This window comes from Myodes glareolus, chromosome 19 (genome assembly GCF_982192425.1).
Source record: "Myodes glareolus chromosome 19, mMyoGla1.1, whole genome shotgun sequence".
Lineage (NCBI taxonomy): Eukaryota > Metazoa > Chordata > Mammalia > Rodentia > Cricetidae > Myodes > Myodes glareolus.
In genome coordinates, this window is record NC_142044.1 from 39,543,341 (window position 1) to 39,565,752 (window position 22,412).

Genomic DNA, 22,412 nt, shown 5'->3' on the forward strand with positions numbered 1-22,412 from the left:
TCAGGCAATCGCACTACTGCAAGTTGTTTCTTCTTATCTATGTCTCTGGACCGCTAGAGAGATGGCCTGGTGGTTAAGAGCACTTGTTCTAGCAGAGGAGCTCGGTTTGGTTCTCCGCACTCACATAGTGGCTTACAACCACCCTCAAATCCAGTTCCTGGGGATCTGATGACCTCTTCTGATCTTCATGGGCCCATGCAGACAAACAAACTACACACACAAATTAAGAGGAAAAAAGTTTCTGGGGCCAGCAGGATGGTTCATTGAGTAAGGGTGCTTGGCAATCATCATCATCATCATCTACATACGTTAATCCACTTCCTTACTAAAACACAATTACTTGGGGCTGGAGAGATGGCTCAGTGGTTAAGAGTACTGACTGCTCTTCCAGAGGACCCGGGTTCAATTCCCAGCACCCACATGGCAGCTCACAACTGTCTGAAGATCCAGTTGCAGGGGGTCTGACACCTTCACACCAATGCACATAAAATAAAGTTAAATAAACCATAAAAATTATTAAAAAAAAAGAAAAGAAAATTGGAATTTTAAAAAAATAATAAAAAAAACCCACAATTACTCTTAGCATCTTTTCCTTAGGGTCTCTGTGTGTAGCTTTGGCTGGTCTGAAACTTTCTATGTAGAAGAGGTTGGCCATGAACTAACACAGATTCACTACTTTTAGCTCTTAATTTTAGCATTCCTTTTCTGCTGTCACAATACGTGTGGGAAAGAAGAAAACATTGAGTGTATTTGTCCTGATCGACTCATAACCCTTAAAGATAGGTCATATCCTTGCCATATAGAAATAAAAACAAACTTTGGCATAAAAATGATGGTATTTGTCAGGCAGTGGTGGTACACACCTTTAATCCTTCAGCACTCAGGAGGCAGAGGCAGGTGGATCTCTGAGTTTGAGGCCAGCCTGGTCTACAGAGTGAATTCCAAGACAGCAAGGGTTACACAGAGAAACCCTGTCTGGGGTGGAGGTGAGGGTGGAGGATGGAAGAAATGGCAACAGGATGGAATAAAGTCCCCGTTAAAAGCTAACTTGGCCCTGTACAAAATACTTTATAAAATATTCACATTATGTAAGAGATACTGGAAAGACTTTTGCTTAAAAACAGATAACCCAACGCTGGGTGTGGTGATACACACCTTCAATTTTAGCACTCAGGAGGCAGAAGCAGGGAGATCTCTGTGAGTTCCAGGCTAGATGGTACTATATAGCAATACTCTATCTAAGAAACAAAAACCTAGACCTGGCAATAGTGGGCTAAGTTAATAGCAAATAAGACACATAGCAACATTGGTAGATATACCCAACACAATCACCTAGAACATGACGAAGTCGAGGCAAGGAGAAGCATGAAACAGAGAACAGAATGAAAAGGTGTAGGACACATCTATTTTAAAGACTTTGAAGGAGTAAGGAATAAACATATAGAACACAGGAAAGACGATACCTTAATTATATCTGAGACACTGACAACAGATTAAAGACATAAACGTATAGATGTAGAAAGCAGAAATAAATTAATTTACATAAAACCAAGTTGGATTTTTGGGTTCTCTATGTAGCCCTGGCTGGCCTAGAACTTACCATGAAGACCAGGCTAGCCTCAAACTCATACTAGAGATCTGCCTGTCCTTGTTTTCAGAGGACTGGGATTAAAGGCACACCAAACAAGTCCACTGGCATCTTTACTTCTTAAAGTATCTGTCCAGTGATACTTTTTTTTTGAGAAAAGATAGAGTAACTATTATTATGAAGCAGATTTAGATATGACCATGACTTAAGTAAAACAAACAAGGTGGTAGAAAAATGTATAAAGTTATCTCAGGAAAAGAAATTTAATTGCCGTAATCACTTTGGAAATGTCTGATATTATCCAAGATGCAAACACGCGCATCTTTCAACCCAGACATTCCACTATTACGTGTCCCTTGGATGAACTTGATGTCTTATATGCCAGGGCACAAACAATAACATTGTAAATTTGGAAATAACATATAAATGTCTATTATCATATTAAGAAATTAAGAAAAAATTTATAGTATTAAAGTCACTTAAAAATAACAATTATTGGGCTAGAGAGATGGCTCAGTTGTTAAGAGCACTGGTTGCTTTTCCAAAGGACCTAGGTTCAATTCCCAGCACCGACATGGTAGTTCACAACTGTCTATTGTGTTCCAGTTCCAGGAATCTGACACCCTCACACAGACATACAAGCAGGCAATACACCAATGTACATAAAAATAAATCTTTAAAAAAAATTGTGAAACAAATAAATTTAATTACAAAAAAAGAATAGAAAGCAATTTTGGTTTTGTTTTAACAAATTCTGAGAATGGGATGTCTAATTAAATATAAATGAAATAAAAAAACAAAACAAAAAAACAAAACAAACAATTGTGTTTGTGCTATATAGCTCAGTGGCAGAGCACCCAAGGAACCCCAAGTCTGACCCTTAGCAACGCAAACAATAATACAAGACCTAAAAAACATTGCATATGCCTGGTTCCCCAGCTACTCTCAGAAGGTTGACACAGAATGACAGCTTAAGGCGAGGAGTTTGCAGACAGCCTAGGCCACCTCCAAAACTCTATTACTTAAATCACATTTTTATGAAACTAATGATGCTTCTAAGTAAAAATGTAAAATATTATAATGTACTAATTTCCATGACTTTCTGTCTAGCTTAGTGGGAAAGTGGCCTAGTCTTGAAACGGCCTTGCAGTTCAAGCTGTTGAGTTGTCACAGAGCACTCCAGTGGGACTTGTAACAGCACAAGAGGGAAAGTCATCACATCACGTCTCAGTCCTATGCGAACCTTCTGTTGTTCGACACCAGTGAAAACTAATGCAGAGCAACTGCAGCTGTGTGCCACTGGAAGTGCCGTGAAAAGGTGTAGGTAAAATGGCTTCAAAGCTGGGCATGGTGTGCACGCTGTAATGGGAGAGACCAAGGCAGGAGGATCGCTGCAAGTCTGAGGCCAGCTTGGGCTACACAAGAGAATTTTAAGCTAGTCTAAACCATGGAGTAGCATCCTGCCAACAATAATACTCTGCCCCTAAACATTCTGAAGTTATACAAAGTTCAGAAACAAAGTCAAATTATGTTAAGTATGTACTGGTTTAAAAAAAAAATCTACAGTATGGACTAGAATGTAGCTCAGTAGAGTCTAGTATGGCAAAGCCTTGGGTTCCATCCCCAGCACTCCACAGAACTGGATGATGGCATACACCTGTAATCCTAGCACTAGAGAGAGAGGCACACAAGAAAGCTCAGGGTCATTCTCGGCTACATTAGACCCTGTCCTTAAACCACCCATATCAACCATCCAAAAAAGACAAAATAAAGACACAATCACTACCACAATAAATTAAAAAAAAAAAAAAAGAAGAGTCTGAACCAATGAATCAGTAGGCTAAGGAAGCCCATAAAGGAAAAATCAGCTCAAGCAGCTCCACAGGCTGCTTTACACACAGCTCTCTGGAGGCTACCCACCTGGTCCACCCAGTGCTGCCTCACACCCTGCCTGTGTACTATGCCTTGCTAACGTTTAACAACTATCTTTTTCACCCACTAAGCAAGTATGATAGTAAATGTTCTTACCTAACAGGGCTACTCCAAGGACTAATGAAATAATATCCACAGACCATTTTAGAAATAAAAAGTGCTTTTCAATGGCATTCCATTTGCGAGGGAAGGAAGAGCAGTGAGTTTGGGAAACCTGAGTCTCTTGGGGAGCAGACCCCAGGGCATTCCAAATACCTTGATGAGCTGATTGTTCTTCACATAGTGCAAAGTGTTGGAGCGATTACCACCTGCAACCACTGGCGGGTAGGCTAAGATGTCCGCACCTCGGGCCCGGCATTCAAATTCAAACTGTGAAAAAGAACAAAGTTGACTCACACAGTTTCTGTGGAGCTGTCCCAGCCCAGGCTGTTTTCAACCACCACAGAGGTACTTACTCTAAGTTATTACTGGAACACTGGCCATACCTAAGCAACCATTTTATGCCATCAACTCAGCACATTTCTGACTCTTCCCGATGTTCTATATTCTGGTCTATAAACTCCCTCTCACATCAATCCTGTCATCCAGCTTGAGTATGGACAGGAGTTCACGTAGCCCAGATTGACGTCAAATTTACTATACACCTGAGGATGACCCCGAACTCCTGACCACGTGTCCATTTCCTAAATGTTGCAATCTGACGTGCAACAACCTTATTATTTAATCTCCTGTAACTGAAGCTTCCCATGGTTTTCAAAGGAAGTCCAGAAGACAGAAAATCTGTAAAGAAGGCTGAGTTCAAAAACATATGCAAGGCTATTCTTATCAACTAATCAATATATGGCTTATATTTTTATCAAAACCTTAAAATGGCTAATTTTATTTATTTATAAATGTTTATTATGTATACAGTGTTCTGTCTGCATGTATGCCTGCACGCCAGAAGAGGGCGCCAGATCTCATTACAGGTGGTGGTAACCATGTGGTTGCTGGGAATTGAACTCAGGACCTCTGGAAGAGCAGTCAGTGCTCTTAATCGCTGAGCCATCTTCCTAGCCCTATTTATTTATTTATTTATTATTATTATTATTATTTTGGTTTTTCAAGACAGAGTTTCTCTGTTGCTTTGGAGCCTGTCCTGGAACTAGCTCTTATAGACCAGGTTGGCCTCGAACTCACAGATCCACCAGACTCTGCTTCCCGAGTGCTGGGATTAAAGGCGTGCACCACCACAGCCCAGTTTAAAATGGCTAATTTTAGTTCTGTAAATAGTTACCAACTTAAATGTTCTGGTTAAGTGGAAAAGCATGCTGGGAAACTACATCCTGCCACCTTCAGTACACTCTGAGGTTCCATCTCAATGTTGCCTCAGGTCTCACTTCCTTTACAGGTACTCAGTGTTGGTCTCTGTTCACACTTTTCTTCGTGGGAACACCATGTGCTTTAGATGAGTAAGTTAGCAACAACACGAGGAGGATAAGCTGCCACTACTCTACCTGCCTGCAAGTCAATGTATGCCACCTGGGAACCAGTGACCTCACTTATACATTCGCCCCAATAGGCCCTTTCCTGCTACGTGACGCTCACCTTTGCATAGAGAAAAGCTTCGTCCACTGGTGCTTTACTGGCAAACATGGTCTTTATGAAGGCCTGGAAAGAGAGGGAAGGGGGAGGACTATGGTCACATTTGTTCACCTGCATGTACGTCCTTGTGAGGGTCCCTTAAAACTGAGCTTACAGACAGCTGTGAGCTGCCATGTCGGTGCTGGGAAATGAACCCAGGTCCTCTGGAGAGCAGCCAGTGCTCTTAAGAACTGAGCCATCTCTTCAGCCCCAAATACAGTTTCATTTTATCTATCACCCAAACATTCAAAATGATGGGGTTCAAATAAAGAACACTTTTCCCAGCTTGGGGTAGGATGGGGACACAAGCCTTTAATCCCAGCACCCAGGAGAGAATCTGAGTTCAAGGCCAGCCTGGTCTACAGAGTGAGTTCCAGGACAGCCAGAGCTACAGAGTTTTTTCAACCAGATGCTATGACTAAGTAGTGTAAAATTTCAGGAGGGAAAAGAAATATTGCTTGCTGGAATAGTTGACTGATGACCGATTTAGAGCTAGGGCGCTCAACTTTCCCACTCAGAATAAACATGTATGTTAGAGCCAGCAATCTGTAAAGTCTTATGTCTTCTCCAAAACTCATGCTGAGTCAAGCATCAGTGCATGTCTTTATACAAGTACCTAGGAGGCAGAGGCAGGAGGGTCTCTGGAAGATAATTAGAAAAACAAAAGTAACAGACACAGATGTACATGTATATGTACAAAATAAATAGATTTTTTTTTTCGAGACAGGGTTTTTCTGTAACTTTGGAGCCTGTCCTGGCACTAGCTCTTATAGACCAGGCTGGCCTCGAACTCACAGAGATCTGCCTGCTTCTGCCTTCCGAGTGCTGGGATTAAAGGCATGTGCCACCACTGCCCAGCAATAAATAGATCTTTATTTTTTTTAAATATTTATTTATTTATTATGTATACAATATTCTTTCTGCGTGTATGTCTGCAGGCCAGAAGAGGGCACTAGACCTCATTACAGATGGTTGTGAGCCACCATGTGGTTGCTGGGAATTGAACTCAGAACCTTTAAGGTTCTTAACCACTTAACCACAGGCAATGCTCTTAACCACTGAGCCATCTCTCCAGCCCCTAAATAGATCTTTAAAAAAAGAAAAATCTAATTCTCTCTGGGGTGGTAGGAAGGTCAGGGTCCTTGAAGTGATGCATCACAGGGTCTGCCCCCTCAAGGATGGGATTAGCAGTTTTGAGAGGTGTCACTCTGAGTGTGAGGATTCCTAGTCTCCAAAAGTGTGAAGCTGAAGAAACCGCTATCACTGATGGAGCTAATTATTCTCAGGTGTTCTGACAGTGCTGCACAAAAGAGGAAGCAGCACGTATCATGTAACAAGATGTGTCTGCAGTTCTACTGTGTGAAATCAAGGACTGAATGGCCTAGTCTACAGCAGGGTTTCCCAACTTCAGTACTTTTTTATTTTTAAAAATTAGGGCTGGGAGAGACGGTTCAGTGGTTATGAGTACTGGATGCTCTTCCAGAGGTTCTGGGTGTGAATCTCAGCACCCACAAGGCAGTTCACAAGCATCTGTAACTCCAGACCCAGAAGATCTGATGTATTCTCCTGGTCTCTGTGTGCAGCAAGCAAGTCTGTGGTACAATCTCACAAACACGCACGCATGCACTCATGCACGCACAACACTCACATAAAATAAAAAACATCTAGCAAAGTGACATTTATTTATCATGAGTGCATATGTATGGGGGTGTGCAGGTATTACACATGTGCACGCACATGGAAGTCATAGGACAATTTTTAGGAGCCAGTATTTCCTTCTACCACGTGGGTCCCAGGGAGCAAATTCATGTTTGGCAACCAGTGCTTTGCCCACTGAGCCATCTCCCCAGACCAAATATCAGTAGTACTGACAATTGAACCTAGGTAATGATTGGTTGTGAGGTGCCATCTAATTCAATGTAGGATGTCAATAGCATCCTGCATATTCGAACACCAGATACGGCAACCTATGTCAACTACAAAAGGGACAAAAATACTTCTGAGAACCACTGGCCCAGAATACTGATTCTCTGGGACAGCCACACCTGTGCGTATGTCTATTTTTATTGGTATATATACTTGCAATTCACAACCATACTTAGTTTTTAAGGCACACACACACATACTTATGGTGCAGGTGATTAACCCACATGTGCTCTATTACTGAGCTACACTCCCAGGGCTGGAGAAAATATATTGATATTAGCTTATACAGATATTTAAAACATGACACAACAGGCTAAATTTTGAGCTAAAACAAGCTCTGAGGTGTGGAAAGGCGTTCAAAACATTCATTCTGAACCACAAAGATTGTCATGATGACTATGGCTATTTATAAGTGGGCCACAAATTTATCTTAGTTTCTTAGCAGCCAATGTGAAAAAGGAAACTACAAGACTTCTCTTCTCTCTCTCGATTGTTTTGAGGCGGGGTTTCTGTTTAGTCCTGGCTGTCCTAGAACTTGCTCTGTAGACCAGGCTGGCCTCTAACTCAGAGATCTACCTGCCTCTGCCTCCTGAGTGCTAGAATTAAATGTGAGAGGCACCATGCCTGGCTTATTATTTTAGATTTCTAATTAGAATTATGAGTAAGTTGTGTGGGCTTGTACATGTGAGGGAAGGGCCCTAGGAGGCAAGAAGGTCGTGTCAAGCTGGGCCTTTAATCCCAGCACTCGGGAGGCAGAGACAGGAGGATCTCTGAGTTTGAGGCCAGCCTGGTCTACAAGAGCTAGTTCCAGGAGAGGCACCAAAGCAACACAGAGAAACTCTGTCTTGAAAAACAAAAACAAACAACAACAACAACAACAACAAAAATGATCTGCACCCGGGTGGGGGGGTGGTATATACCTTTAATGTCACTGGGACCAGGAAGTTTATAAATACATATAACATGGTCTCTGATCCCAAGAAAGGGAGAGAGGTGCCAGGTGGTGGCGGCAAGGGCTGTAATCTCAGCATTTGGGAGGCAGAGGCAGGCGGATCTGTGAATTTGAAGCCAGCCTAGTCTACAGAGTGAGTTCTAGGACAGCCAGGGTGGTGATACAGAGAAAAAAGGAAAAAAAGGAAACTGACTTGTTGGGGCTGGAGAGATGGCTCAGTGGTTAAGGGTACTGGGTGCTTTTCCTGAGGATCTGTGTTTGACTTCCCCAGCACCCACACATTGGCTCACAACAATCTGAAACTTCAGTTCCAGAGAATCCAATCGACTCTTCTGGCCCTGTGGGCACTGCATGTAAAGATGTACAGACAAACATGCAGGCAAAACACACACACACACACACACACACACACACACACGAAATAAAAATTAAAAAATAAGTAAATAAATTGACTTGTAGACTGGAGAAAGACAGCCCAGGGATGACGAGCATTTGCTGCTACTGCAGACGACCAGTTTACTTTGCAGGACCCATGCCAAATGGCTTACAACCACCTATAATCCTAATTCCTGGAAATCCATGCTCTATTCTGTCTTCTTAGGCATGTGCATACCTCTTTGTCTAGTGTATTTTCTTATTCTCATTTATTTAATAGGCCAGTGCTCACTATGCCTCTCTGCTTAGCCTCAAAGTCCCAATGCAGAGCAGGGTAGCCTTAAACTCGCAGAGGTTCTCCTGCCTCTGCTTCCTGAATGCAAAGGCCTAGATCATCATGCTCAACACAGGCACACAAATTTAAAAGAAAAAAAATAAAGAGATTTACCTGTTTGGGCTGGAGAGAGAGCTCAGAAGTCAACAGCATTTTTTTTTCTTGCAGGACCCAAGCTTGGTTCCTAACACTCACATGGTGGCCTATAACCACCCTAACTCCAGTTCAAGGGACTCTAGTGCCCTCTTCTGACCTCTGTGGGCCACAGGTGTGTACATGGTACACATATTTACACTCATGAAAATACCCATAAAATAAATAAATTTTAAAAATATTGACTTGTAATTTGTGATATCTGAGTTGTTTTTAATTTTAAAAAATTTTATATGTATGTATGTTTTGCCCGTAGGTATATCTGTATATCACACGGGTGCAATGTCCATGGAGGCTAGGAGAGATCATTGAGTCCCTGAGAAATAGAGTAGGTTGTGGCTTTGGAGCCTGTCTAACTAACTAACTGTTTGAACTAACTCTGTAGACCAGGCAGGCCTTGAACTCACAAAGATCCTCTTGCCTCTGCTTCCAGAGTATGTTGGAATTAAAAGTATACGCCATCACCACCACCCGGTCAGTCAGTGCTGTTAACTGGGGAGCTGTCTCCCATACCCTGAATTCTGAGGGTTTAAAATTTTTATTTAGTTTTTATTTGCATTGGTATTTTGCCTGCATGTATGTCTGTACGATGGTGTCAGATCTATGGAGTTAGAGACAGTTGTCAATTGCCATGTGGGCTCTGGGAGTAAAACCCGTGTCCTCTGGAAGAGCAGTTAGTGCTCTTAACAGCTGAACCACGTCTTCATCCCACTCCCCACCCCAGGGTTTCTCTAGGCTCGAATTTACAGAGATCCACCTGCTCCTGCCTCCTGAGTGCAGGGATTAAAGGCCTGCGCCACCACCGCTGTATTTTTTTGTTTTAAATATATTTTAGATACTAGATATTAATCAAACTAGAATTTATTTATTTTTTTAAAAAAATATTTATTTATTTATTTATTTATTTATTTATTTATTTATTTATTTATTATGTATACAATATTTTGTCTGTGTGTCTGTCTGCAGGCCAGAAGAGAAGAGGGCATCAGATATCAGTTCAGATGGTTGTGAGCCACCATGTGGTTGCTGGGAATTGAACTCAGGACCTTTGGAAGAGCAGGCAATGCTCTTAACCACTGAGCCATCTCTCCAGCCCCCTCAAACTAGAATTTATAAACATACTCTTCCATTATGTAGAATTATTTTACTTTCTGAATAGTTTATGTATGTATATAGAATTTAAAAAAATGTAAAGCTTCTTTTCCATGATTTACTTATGTGTATGGGTGTTTTGCCTGCCTCTGTCTGTGTACCACAGGAGTGCTGTGCCAGTGGAGGCCAGAAGAGTCCAATCCTCTTAGAAGTGGTGTCACAAAGCAGTTGAGAGGCAATATGTGAGTGTGGGGAATCAAATCTGGGTCTTCTGGAAGAGCAGTCCATCCTGATCTCGGAGCCATCTTTAAATTTTGATGAAATCCAAGCTCTCTCTTTCGCTGCTTGTGCTTTGCAATAATTAACTCCTCTGGTGACTTCAAGGTCACACAGGCTGACGCATGTTTTCTACCAAAAGTTTCAGCCAGGTAGTGGAGGCTCACACGTTTAACCTCGGGAGAGGCAGAGGCAGAGGCAGGAGGATCTCTGTGAGTTCCAGTCTGGTCTACAGAAACCCTTCCAGGACAGTCAGGGCTACACAAAGAAACCCTGCCTCAGGGGGAAAAAAAGTTTTACTAAAACAGACCACGACTGGTTTGAAGTGGCATACACACTGAAACCAGTGGAATTTGGAAACCATAAGGAGCTGGACAATGGATTGGAAGGAAAATGAAAACTGGTAACAGATCTGCTAAATATTCAGGTGTAGTTACCAGGTTAAGTAATGGCTCAAGAGAAGCTGAGGATCCCTGTAGATGAGCTTCTCTCTTTGGTCAATAGGTGGAGCTCTGACCAAACAAACTTGGGCCACAGTTAACGTGATGAATGTGATAATAATTAATCATTACAACTGAAATTATTCAAGTGGTAAAATGGTCTTACATGGAGTGAAGAGCTGTTAGTGAAGGAAATAAGCCGCCTTCCAGATTACTGTGACAATACCCTTACAAAGTTCTGTAAAATAGGGTTCCTGGGAGTTTGAGTTTTAAAGGAGTAACATTTCTTCCTCTACTTCTTAGACAAGAGCTCATAAAGTATCTCTGGCTGGCCTGGAACTCAATACGTAGACCAGGCTGGCCTTGTACTCATGGACATATGCCTTTGCCTCCCAAGTGCTGGAATTAAAGTTGTGTACCAATATGTTCAACACTGAGTGAGATCACTTGCTTTAAGTAGTCATGGGTACCTTTAATCTCAGCACTTGGGAGGCAAAGGCAGGCAAATCTCTGTGATTTCAAGGCCAGCCTGGCCTATAAACGAGTTCCAGAGTAGCCAAGGCTATTTTGAAAAACAAAAACAAAACAAAATAAAACAAAAAAGTAATGGGCTGATCAGGCTAACTGTGTCCTCATCCTAATTCACAGAAGTGCCTAATTTACCAGAATTGATTAAGAGAGCATTCTACTGTGCATACCATAGATAAGCCAGGAATTGTGGTACACAGCATTGAGAGCAGCATTTGGGTGTCTGGGTAGAATTTTGAGTTCAGGGTTAGCCTGGTCTATATAATAAAACCCTACCTCAAAAACCAAGCATGAAAAGAAATGGCCTCTCTGCCTTGAAATGGGTGATATCATGCCCCTCTTTGATCAGATAAATGTACACTGAAGATGCAGAAATGCTACTAATGCCTGCGATGCTACAGGACAATAGCACATTTCTTACTTAGGGTGACTGAAAGGACACCTCCAGTAGACTGCATGAGTCAGCTGTGGAACCCCAGAAACATGCAAAATGAATAAGATCTCTATCAGCCAGGCATCTGAAATCCCAGCACTTGGAAGGCTTGAGGTCAGTTCATGCTACTTACTGAGACCCTTTCACAAACAAACAAAAATTTTGTTACTGATTTCCTAGATAATAAAATAGTAGTAAGTTCAATACTTTACAAAAGAAATAAAGCTAAGAAAGAGACATACCAAAAATTAGGTTAGGCTAGGTAGTGGTGGTGTAGTCAGGTGGTGGTGGCGCACGCCTTTAATCCCAGCATTGAGGAGGCAGAGGCAGGTGGATCTCTGTGAGTTCAGGCCAACCTGGTCTACAGAGTGATATTCAGGACAGCCAAAACTATACAGAGAAACCCTGTCTTAAAGAGAAAAAAAAATTAGATTAGCCCTTTACCACATACAAAAATGTATTTAAAATGAATGACCAACTTAAATATATTAGCTAAACCTACAAAATTCTAAGAAATGTTTTTTGTAGACTTGCCCTGTAGACCAGGCTTGCCTCGAACTCACAGAGATCCACCCGTCTCTGCCTCTGAGTGCTGAGATTAAAGGCATGCACCACCATTGCCCAGCTTAAGAAGTGCTTTTTAACAGTGACTTGATCAGTGATTTTCTTCCCCGTGATATGATACCAAAAGTGCAGATAACAACAACAAAAAGACAAACTGGACTTCATAAAAAAATTTTTTTAGAAAAAAAAATGGTGTATCAAATGGTATTTATTGTCAGAGAGGTAAGACACTCTTCAGAGTACTTGCTGTGAAGCCAGACAACCGGAGGTCAATCCCTGGAGGAGAAACAACTCCACAGAGCAGTCTGCTGATCTGTATGCACATGCAGGGACATATCATATGGGCCCATAAACATATAAATAAATAATAAATAAGGTCAATGTGTAGTTCAACAACAATAAAAATAACCAATCAAAGTAGAAAACAGTATGGCAGTTTCGGAAAAGAAAATTAATGTTGGCTCACACCTGTACTCCCAGACCTTGGGAAGCTGAGGCAGAAGAATTATTATGAGTTCAAGGCTTGCATGGGCTACAGAGTGAACCAAATCACAAGAATGAAGTAACAATATTAATCATAGAATATAATTATATTATATTATCTATACACTGTTACTGTAATTCTTAGTAACTTTTTGTTATATATAGTTTTAATATACTAAGGTTAAAACTTTCATTTTTATGTAGACAAAAAGAGAGAAATGCTGTAGAACAAACCTTTTCCACACTATAAATATGTATTACTCTCACTGGTTAATAAAAAGCTGACAGGTTGGTAGCTGGGAAGTAAAGTGGGAAAATCAAACTGTAAATGATGGGAAGGACAGTGAAATAGGGAGACACTAGCCAGCTGCCCAGGAAACAAGACATGCCAGAGGACAAGTAAAGCCAGGAATCACGTGTCAATACATAGATTAATAGAAATAGGTCAATTTAAATTAAGTTTTAGCTAGTAACAAGCCTGAGCTATCAACTGAGCATTTGTAATTAACATAAGCCTCTGAATGATTATCTGGGACCGGGCAGTCGGGACAGGAAACATCTGTTCACATACCTTACTTGCCTGAGGTACCTGATTGGTCTAATAAGTTGAATGGCCAACACCTAGGCAGGAGAGGGATAGGAGGGCATGGCAGGCAGAAAGAATAAGGAGGAAAAACCTAGGCTTGAAAGAGAGAAGAGGGGAAGAGAATGAGGGAGAAAGAGAGACACGCTTGGGGCCAGAAGCCAGGCAGTTGCCAGACAGCCAGACATGGAAACAGCAGGAAAGTAAAATATACAGAAAGAAAGGTAAAAAGTCTCAAGGCAAAATGTAGATGAAAAAAAACAGGAGAAATTAAGTCATAAGATCTAGCAAGAAACAAGCATAAGCTAAGGCCAAGAATTCCTAACTAATAAGAAGTCTCTATGTCATGATTTGGAAGCTGGTCAGTGACCTAACAGAAAGCCACTGTTGGTTTTTTTTTTTTTTTTTTTTTTTTTTTTGGAGACAGGGTTTCTCTGTGGCTTTGGAGCCTGTCCTGGAACTAGCTCTTGTAGACCAGGCTGGTCTTGAACTCACAAAGATCCGCCTGTCTCTGCCTCCCGAGTGCTTGGATTAAAGGCGTGCACCACCACCGCCCGGCTGCCTGTTACATTTTGAATACACTCATTGCATATCCTTGTTATGTGCAATTCTCAATAAATAATGTTACTCTTTGTAGACTTGTTTTGAGACTGACAAACATGTCATCAACTTTCTGTGCAGGTTAAATATAGACAATAAAAGTCAGTGAGATGACTCAATGGGTGAAGCCTAAGGACCCGAGTTTGAGTCACACAGCCCACATGGTGAAAGGAGAAAACTGAAGCTCATCCGTTGTCCTTTGATCTCCTCACATGTCCCATATGAAAGCCCTCTCCTTAAGTAAGAGTAAGTAAAAACAGAGAAAATAAAAGTAAATTCAATAATAATTAAAAAAAAGAAAGGCAAGATTATTGCTGTGGTAATGGGAACCAATCAACGGGTGCTACAAAAGCCCAAGAGATGCTCTGTGTGAAGAAATGCTTAGTGCATCAGAACAATATTCTTTTTGTCATTGACCCAGATGCCCTTCAGGGTGAAGGACTTACAAATCTCTGGTGCTCAATAGCCATTAGTGAGGGAGAGCCATCAACTTAACAAATACTTAAGAGGTAGCACACGATTTTTGGCTATATACAAAAATACAAATGAGAGTAAACAAATTAACAATAATGTGAATGAACACTGTACAGCCAGTCATTAATTGTGATCTAGATAAAAGTGCTAAAATATGATGGCAAAAAGTTAGAGCTGGCTGTGGTGGTACATGTCTTTAATCCCAGCAGTCAGGAAGCAGACGCAGATGAATCTCAGTTGAGGGTAGCCCGGTCTACAGTGCTAGTTCCAGGCCAGGGCCACACAGAGAAATACTGTCTCAAAAAACCATAAAAAACAATACAAAACCCAAAAAAATTTATTCACTGCTCTGCCTCCTCTCTTATAATATATGTAAAAGAGCTATTTGCTTTATTATTGCAGACGAACAAACATAAGATGAACAATCAGATACTTAACTCACTGGCAAAGAAAGAAACTAGTTGATCTAATTCAGTAGGCTTTCTATCTTTTTTTTTTTTTTTTTTGAGACAGGGTCTCATTATGTATCCCTGGCTGTCCTGGAGCTTGCTATGCAGACCAGGTAGATTTCAAACTCACAGAGATCTCTGAGTGTTACCTCTGCCCCTTGAAGACAAATATTCTTAATAGTTCAAAAGTGCACAGTGGAGGGCCAGGGAGACGGTTGCGGTACAACTGAATCAGTGTGGTTGTTACTATCACCCCATGACCTAAGCCTGGTGGACTCAGAATGTTTTCAAGTAAGAGAGCTTCAGTGAAATTACGAGTTATGGTGTTCTGGAACTCACTCTATAGACTAGGCTGGCCTCAAAGAGAGATCCACCTCCACCTGCCTCCTGAGTGCTAGGATTAAAAGTGTGCATCATCACTGCCTAACCGGAGTACCCACTTTTCATCCTCAGAAGGCAATTTATAACATCTGTAACTGCTAGCCCAGGAGAACCCCTGTTCTGGATTCCTTGGGCACTGCATGCAGACGTACATGCAGGCACAACACCATACACTCAAAATAATTATAAGTTTATTTATTTTAACTTTTCCCTGCCCAAGACAGGGTTTCTCTGTGTAGCCTTGGCTGTCCTGGAACCTGCTTTGTAGACCAGGCTGTACTCAAACTCACAGAGATCCGCCTGCCTCTGCCTCCCAAGTGCTGGGATTAAAGGCAAGGGTCACTATCACCCGACAATAAATTTATTTTTATTTCTAAATATTTGTGTTCGTATATGTGCACATGCATGTAGGGTGTTTGGACCTGTACTGTGTGGAGGTAAGAAGAAGGCACCAGATCTCTCAGAGCCAGAATGATGGTGTTTGTAGGATTTCTGGCCAGTCAATTACGTGCTGGGGTTTGAATTACAGTCCTCACAACTGCACAGCAAGCAATCTTTTTTCTTTTCCTTATCTTAAGAGATAAACACTTGCCGGGCGGTGGGCACCTGCCTTAATCCCAGCACTTGGGAGGCAGAGGCAGGCAGACCTCTGTGAGTTCAAGGCCAGCTTGGTCTACAGAGCAAGGTCCAGGACAGCTAGGGCTGTTACATAGAGCAACCCTGTCTCGAAAAACAAAACAAATAAATAAACAAACAAACAAACGAGATAAAATCTTTACTGGACGTCCAGTGTTTTAATCCTAGCATTTGGGAGGCAGGGGCAGGCAGATCTCTTAAATTTAAGATCTACCTGGTCTACAGAGTTCCAGGACAGCCAGGATTACATAGAGAGACCCTGTCTTGGAAACAAAACAACCAAAATACCAAGCAGGATATAGACTAAGGTTATGCTCTCTAGTTAACAGCAATGGGAATTAACTAACACCTGCTACAAGAGAGTTTCATTCTTTCTGGCAGCCTTTACTCTTCCCATGGCCAGGCCTGTTCATAGGGCTGGTGATAATACCTATTTTTTTTTTCTCCCAGCAACTTACTTTCTCTGCTTCCTCCCTGACTGATTCCCTGAGGTCTCCAGGGAGGCAGTTAATGCTGCTTCACCTGTAATTCCCACTGAGCACGAGACCACCACCTCCTGACTCTGCCTCCCCAAGGTGTCCCACGCCAATAGGAAGTAGCCAGATTTGAACCGGTGCCTATATATCCCAAAAGGTTGGACTGTTTGACTGGAACCACCAGCTAGCTCCTGCTTGATCCAGAAAACTCCACTCCCCTCTCTCCAAACCCCACCCTGTCAGAGAATCTCCGACTAAAAAAAGGTGCCAAAAAGCCCAGGTCTACATTCTTGGCAGCTATGGCACCTCCTCCCATGAAATTGCCAGCAGCTCAGATTCACCTAAAGCCAGCAGCTTTTGACCATACTTGGGCACAAACCTAGTTGTGGAGACATGCCATCACCCCTCACCTACAGCCTTAGCTCTGCCTGTGACTTCTCTCGCCCTGATCTCTGGGTCTGGAGGGCTCACCTGGAAGTTGCTTTGCTCAGATATACCTGTTCTTTTGCCTTTTCAATGCTGCTTGATTTGGCTTACTGTGTCAGTGAGAAACCTATTATTGCACTATAGAAAATCTATTAATATTCATTAAACATATTGCAGAAGTTAGATAGATTTGACTTCTGAGGTCACTACAATGGGTATATGACCTTAAAGGCCCTACCGAACATGAAGAGCTTGAGTTTTGTGATCTGACAAAGAAATATTTTTAATAGTTCCATACCTCTGATGTCAGTTTCCCAGCAATCTGCATCCTCTTAATCTCTGCAGGAGATTTAACTAGTCGGAGGCGCTGTATCAGCTGCTGGACACCCCGTACCTTGTTCTTGCTTCTGGCTTTGGCTTCGGTCAGATGCTGCATGTAGTCCGAGTGAAGCTGTGCATGAGAAGGCTTCATCCAGTCATACCAAACCATGCTTGACTCAGCTTAAAATGGGAAGCCAAAATAAGTTTAGAACCAACAGAGGCTGAAGGGGTATTTCAGTGGTGGAAAGCATGCTTAGCACTAATGAGAGCATTGGTTCAGCCTCCAGTACCAAGCAATAATATACATTAAACTAACACTGGCCTGGGTGTGACATTGCATTACTGTAATCACACCCTGGGAGGTGCAAGAGAGGACCAGGACTCAGTTACATACCAAGTTCAAAGCCAACCTGGACTACATGAGACCTGCCTCAAAAAGTCACGGTGAGAAAAAAAAAATCCCCAGCATCAGAATAGGAAATAGTTCACTGGTGGACTATGGTTCAATGGTGCTAACTATTGTCTAGCACACAAGCCCCAAGTTCCTTCTAAAATAAAACATAAACAAACAGCATATCAATAATAAATATGTTGCTGGGTGGTGGTGGTGCATGCCTTTAAACCCAGCACTCAGGAGGCAGAGGCAGGGGGATCTCTCTGAGTCTGAGGCCAGCCTGGGCTACAGAGCAAGTTCCAGTACAGGCTCCAAAGTGACAGAGAAACCCTGTCTCAAAAAACCAAAACCAAAAACAACAAACTAACAAAACAAAACCAAAAAATCCCAAGAAAACAAAAAAAAAACCAAAAAACAAAACAACAACAAAAAGAACCCCCCCCCACAAAAAAAAAACCAGAACCCTGCCTCTAAAACAACAACTAAACAAAAAAACAAAATAAACAAAAAAAACTGGGTTTTGCGATGCCTTTAATCCCAGCACATGGGAGGCAGAGAAAGGCAGATATCTGTGAATTCTAGGCCAGCTAGAGCTGCAGTAAGACTCTGTCTCGAAACAAACAAGCAAGCAAAAAACCCAGGCAAAGAAAAAGAATAATAGCAAGGAGCTAATGACACACATACACATCTTAGGAGGCAAAGGCACTTGGTTGGTAACTTCAGCTTAACCCCAGGAACCCAAGGAATGGTGGAAAGAGAGAACTGACTCCACAAAGCTGCCCTCTAACTTCCTTCCACAGGTATGTATGCTGGCATACCTGTCCCCTCTCCACATCACACACACAGATAATTAGAAAAATAAACTTTAAAGAAAGAGTGACTTAAAACGGGCGGTGGTGGCTCATGCCTTTAATCCCAGCACTTGGGAGGCAGAGGCAGACAGATCTCTGTGAGTTCAAAGCCAGCCTAGTCTACAAGAGCTAGCTCCAGGACAGGCTCCAAAGCCACAGAGAAACCCTGTCTCGAAAAACAAAACAAAACAAAACAACAAAAGAAATAGTGACTTAAAAAAAAGGCAGTAAATGAGAAAAGTCCTTTCAAGAAACACATGTATTGGGACTTGAGAGATGGCTCAGTGGTTAAGAGCATTGCCTGCTCTTCCAAAGGTTCTGAGTTCAATTCCAAACGCATAGTGGCTCACAACCATCTGTAATGAGTTCTGGTGCCCTCTTCTGGCCTGCAGGCATACATGCAGATAGAATACCGAGAATGGTGTATACATAATAAATAAATCTTTAAAAAAAAAAAGGAAACACATGTATTGTCAGGATTTAACCACACATGGTTAAAGAATTTTTTTTGGGGGGGGTTCAAGACAGGGTTTCTCTGTAGTTTTGAAGCCTGTTCTGGAACTAGCTCTCGTAGACCAGCTTGGTCTCGAACTCACAGAGATCCGCCTGCCTCTGCCTCCCAAGTGCTGGGATTAAACGAGTGCGCCACCACTGCCCAGCAGTTAAAGAAAATTAAAAAAAAAATTATGTGTAGGAATGTTTTGGCTGTATATAATGTGTGTATCATGTTTGTGTCAGGAGCCTACAGGGGTCAGAAGAGGGTGTTAAATCCTCTGGAACTGGAGTTAGGATGGTTGCAAGCCACCATGTGGGTGCTGGAAATCAAACCTGTGTCCTCTGGAAGAGAAACAAGTGATCTTACACTGAGCCATCTCTCCAGGCCTCCCAGGTTAATTCTGACTGCCAAAGACAACAAAGGTAGCAACTTACGTAAGACATTAAAAGGCCAGAGAGAAAATGCCTGGTGCTCAGTATTTATGTGACTTCCCCCAGCCAAAGTCCAAGACAGGTCTCATCATTTAATCTAGGCTGATCTTAAAACTTTCAGAGAGTAGGGTGGTGGTTGGAGCATACCTTTAATTCCAGAACTCACTGATTCAAATTCTGCCTCCTGGGGCAAACACCTATAATCTCAGCACTTAGAAGGCAAAGGTAGGTGAATCTCTGTGAGCTCAAGGCCAGCCTGGTCTACAAAGCAAGTTCTAGGACAGCCCGGGCTGTTTACACAGAGAAATCCTGTCTCAAAAAACTAACAAACAGCTACAACAACAACAAAAAACCTGTCAGAGATCCTCATGTCTCAGTCTCCCTGAGCGTTGGGATACGGTATGTGTCACCACATTTAGCAATAGCTCTGCTTTTTATAAAAGATATGACTCTTTTCATGATGGCCAAAGAAACATTACTGGGAGAATTATTTTAGAAAATTAATAATGGGGCTGGAGAGAAGGTTCAGCGGTTAAGAGCACTGGCTGGTCTTCCAGAGGTCTTGATTTCAATTCCCAGCAACCACATGGCAGCTAACAACCATCTACAATGAGATCTGGTATCCTCTTCTGGCATGAAGGCAGAACATTGTATACACAATTAAAAAGAAAGAAAGAAAGAAAGAAAGAAAGGAAGGAAGAAAGAAAGAAGGAAAAGGAAAAAAAAGAAAATTAATGAAGCTGGGCCGTGGTGGTACACGCCTTTAATCCCAGCACTGGGAGTCAGAGGCAGGTGAATCCCTGTTAGTTCAAGGCCAGCCTGGTCTACAAGAGCTAGTTCCAGGACAGCTAGGACTGTGACACAGGGAAACCCTGCCTTGAAAAACAAAAAACAAAAAAAAGAAAATTAACAACTACAGGCCAAGGAAGTCCCGAATTCTAACTGTGCCTGTGATTTGATTTTACGAGCCTTACCTTTCAGTTTAGGTACTAAGTGTTGAAATTCTTCCAGGGTGTAGGCTTCATCTACCCCAGTTAGGGCTACTGCTCCATCTGTGCCAGATCTAGGGCCATCCCACAGTTCTCGACCAGGGTCTCTCCGAGGCACAAAAAGCATGGCCTTGTGGGATGGTAACTGCTTCCCAGAGCAGCTCTGAAGGACCAGAATGCTATCAGGCTCTTGGAACCCACACAGATACAGGAAATTGTTGTCTTGGTGGAATGTGTAGGGGATGTCATTGCTCATGTAGTACATAGGGTTAGAGAGTACCACCACTGTGTGGTCTGTCCCACTGTGCCCCTGGGTTTCCTTGTGGATCAGAGCCATCAGTTTGTGTCTCCGAAGTGCGTATTCCACCTGAGACAGTCCTGGTGTCACCTCCCCTAGAAACAGTAAAATGAGTAAATAAATAAATATTTAAATGAAGCCAATTGATGCTTTGGAAGGCCACACTTAAAATCCTTACTATCAGATGGAGACATCTATGATCATTTCTTTAACTGATGACATAACACACAGAGAATTAAGGTAATCCAGGTTTTGACTGTAAATTGTAGTCAAATGTAACATTTGAAAAACTTTGATTAGAACCCTGTAAGATTTTATACAGATCTTTGGTTCCTTCTTTTATTCGTCTAATGAAGTGTTTATCAAGCATTATTTAAAAAATATTTATTTTATTTATTTTTATGTGCACAGTTGCTTGCTTTCATATGTCCGTGCACCACGTGTGTACTGGTCCCCTCAAGAGACCAGAAGGTGTTAGATCCCCGGAATTGTAATTACAGATGGTTGTGAGCCACTGTGTGGGTGCTAGAAACTATATTTGGGTCTTCTACAAGAGCAGCCAGTGCTATTAACAGCTGAGCCATCTCTTCAGCTTCTTATAGAATATTACTATGTGCTACGATGTAGTTCCTTGAAATTTCAATATGTTATATACATTTTGATACATTATTTCTGTGTGACTTCCTTGTAAAAATACAATTTCCACATGGACATAGATTTTTGCCTGTTCACCATATTACCAAGGTACAGTATAATTAGAATACAGTAGATTCTTGATTGCTAATAGTATGTAGTTTTTATTATAATACTATCTACCCACCTGCTGAGGCTGTTGCAGGAATCAAATAAACATGTAGTTCTCCCCCTCTTTAAATTTTAAATTACATTCCTTATTAACTCATTAGCTTCTTTGTGTGCCCGTGGACATGCACATGCTAGTGTACAGTAGAGCTCAGAGGACAATCTGCAGGGGTTAGGTCTTTCCTTCTACTGAGATATCTTGCTGGCATTAAACAAAGCATGTGGTCCTTTTATCTTTTTATACCTTACTGCTTATTTTATTTTGAGACAGGGTTTCTCTGTGTAGCCCTGGCTGTCCTGAAACTTGCTCTGTAGACCAGGCTGGCCTTGAACTCAGATATCTGCCTCCTGAGTGCTGGAATTAAAGACGTGTGCCACCACCACCAGGCTTATGCTATTTCTTTTGTATGAGTGTTTTGCCTGCATGTATGTATGTATATAAGTATGCATGTCCACCATGTGTGTGTCTGGTGCCCACAGCCAGAGGGCACTAAAATTATAGATGGTTGTCAGCTTCCACCTGGGTCCTCTGCAAGAGCAACATGCTCTAAGGTACAATGTCATTGCTTCTGCCCCAATACATGTGGTTCTTAAGGATCAAACCCTAAGGAGTCTTCAGTCTCTTAACATGTGAGTATATACAAGCCTTTGAAGTAAAAGTTCAAAGAGCTAGATTTTTTTCTCTCTCAAACAAAAAGTTACTAGTTATTTAAAAAGCTCTGTCTCGAAAAACCTAAATAAATAAATAAATAAATAAATAAATAAAATCTGTGGAAAGGGTTGCGAGTTGATGACTCATTCAACAAATCTTCAGGAAATGGAAGCTTTTATTATATGTTTTAAAGTATAAAAGAACCAATAAGGCAACCATTTAGGGGCTGAAGAGATGGCTCAGTGGTCAAGAGTGCACACTCTTTTGTAGAAGACTTAAGTTCAGTTTCCAGCTCCTATGTCTGATGGTTCATAACTGTCTAGAACTCTAGTTCAGTGACTCCAATGCCTCTGACCTCCAAATATGAACTCATGTGCACAAACCCACACAGATAGTCACACAACTAAAAATAAAAACTAAAAAATTAGCCAGGTGGTGGGGGTGCACACCTTTAA

The 22,412-nt window shown here is 41.8% G+C and overlaps 1 protein-coding gene across 4 annotated transcripts in view; it reads right to left on the reverse strand.

The window, feature by feature from the left end:
• The window catches only part of Xpnpep3 (X-prolyl aminopeptidase 3), a 55,415-nt gene that overhangs the window by 11,037 nt on the left and 21,966 nt on the right, over positions 1-22,412 (reverse strand). For all 4 annotated transcript variants that reach the window (XM_048454703.3, XM_048454704.3, XM_048454706.3 and 1 more), the window contains exons 3-6: positions 20,192-20,599; positions 17,023-17,225; positions 5,108-5,170; positions 3,776-3,889 (exon numbers count right to left, since the gene is read on the reverse strand). In XM_048454703.3, the coding sequence (XP_048310660.3) occupies positions 3,776-3,889; positions 5,108-5,170; positions 17,023-17,225; positions 20,192-20,599 (788 nt within the window). The remainder of the gene's footprint in view (positions 1-3,775; positions 3,890-5,107; positions 5,171-17,022; positions 17,226-20,191; positions 20,600-22,412) is intronic.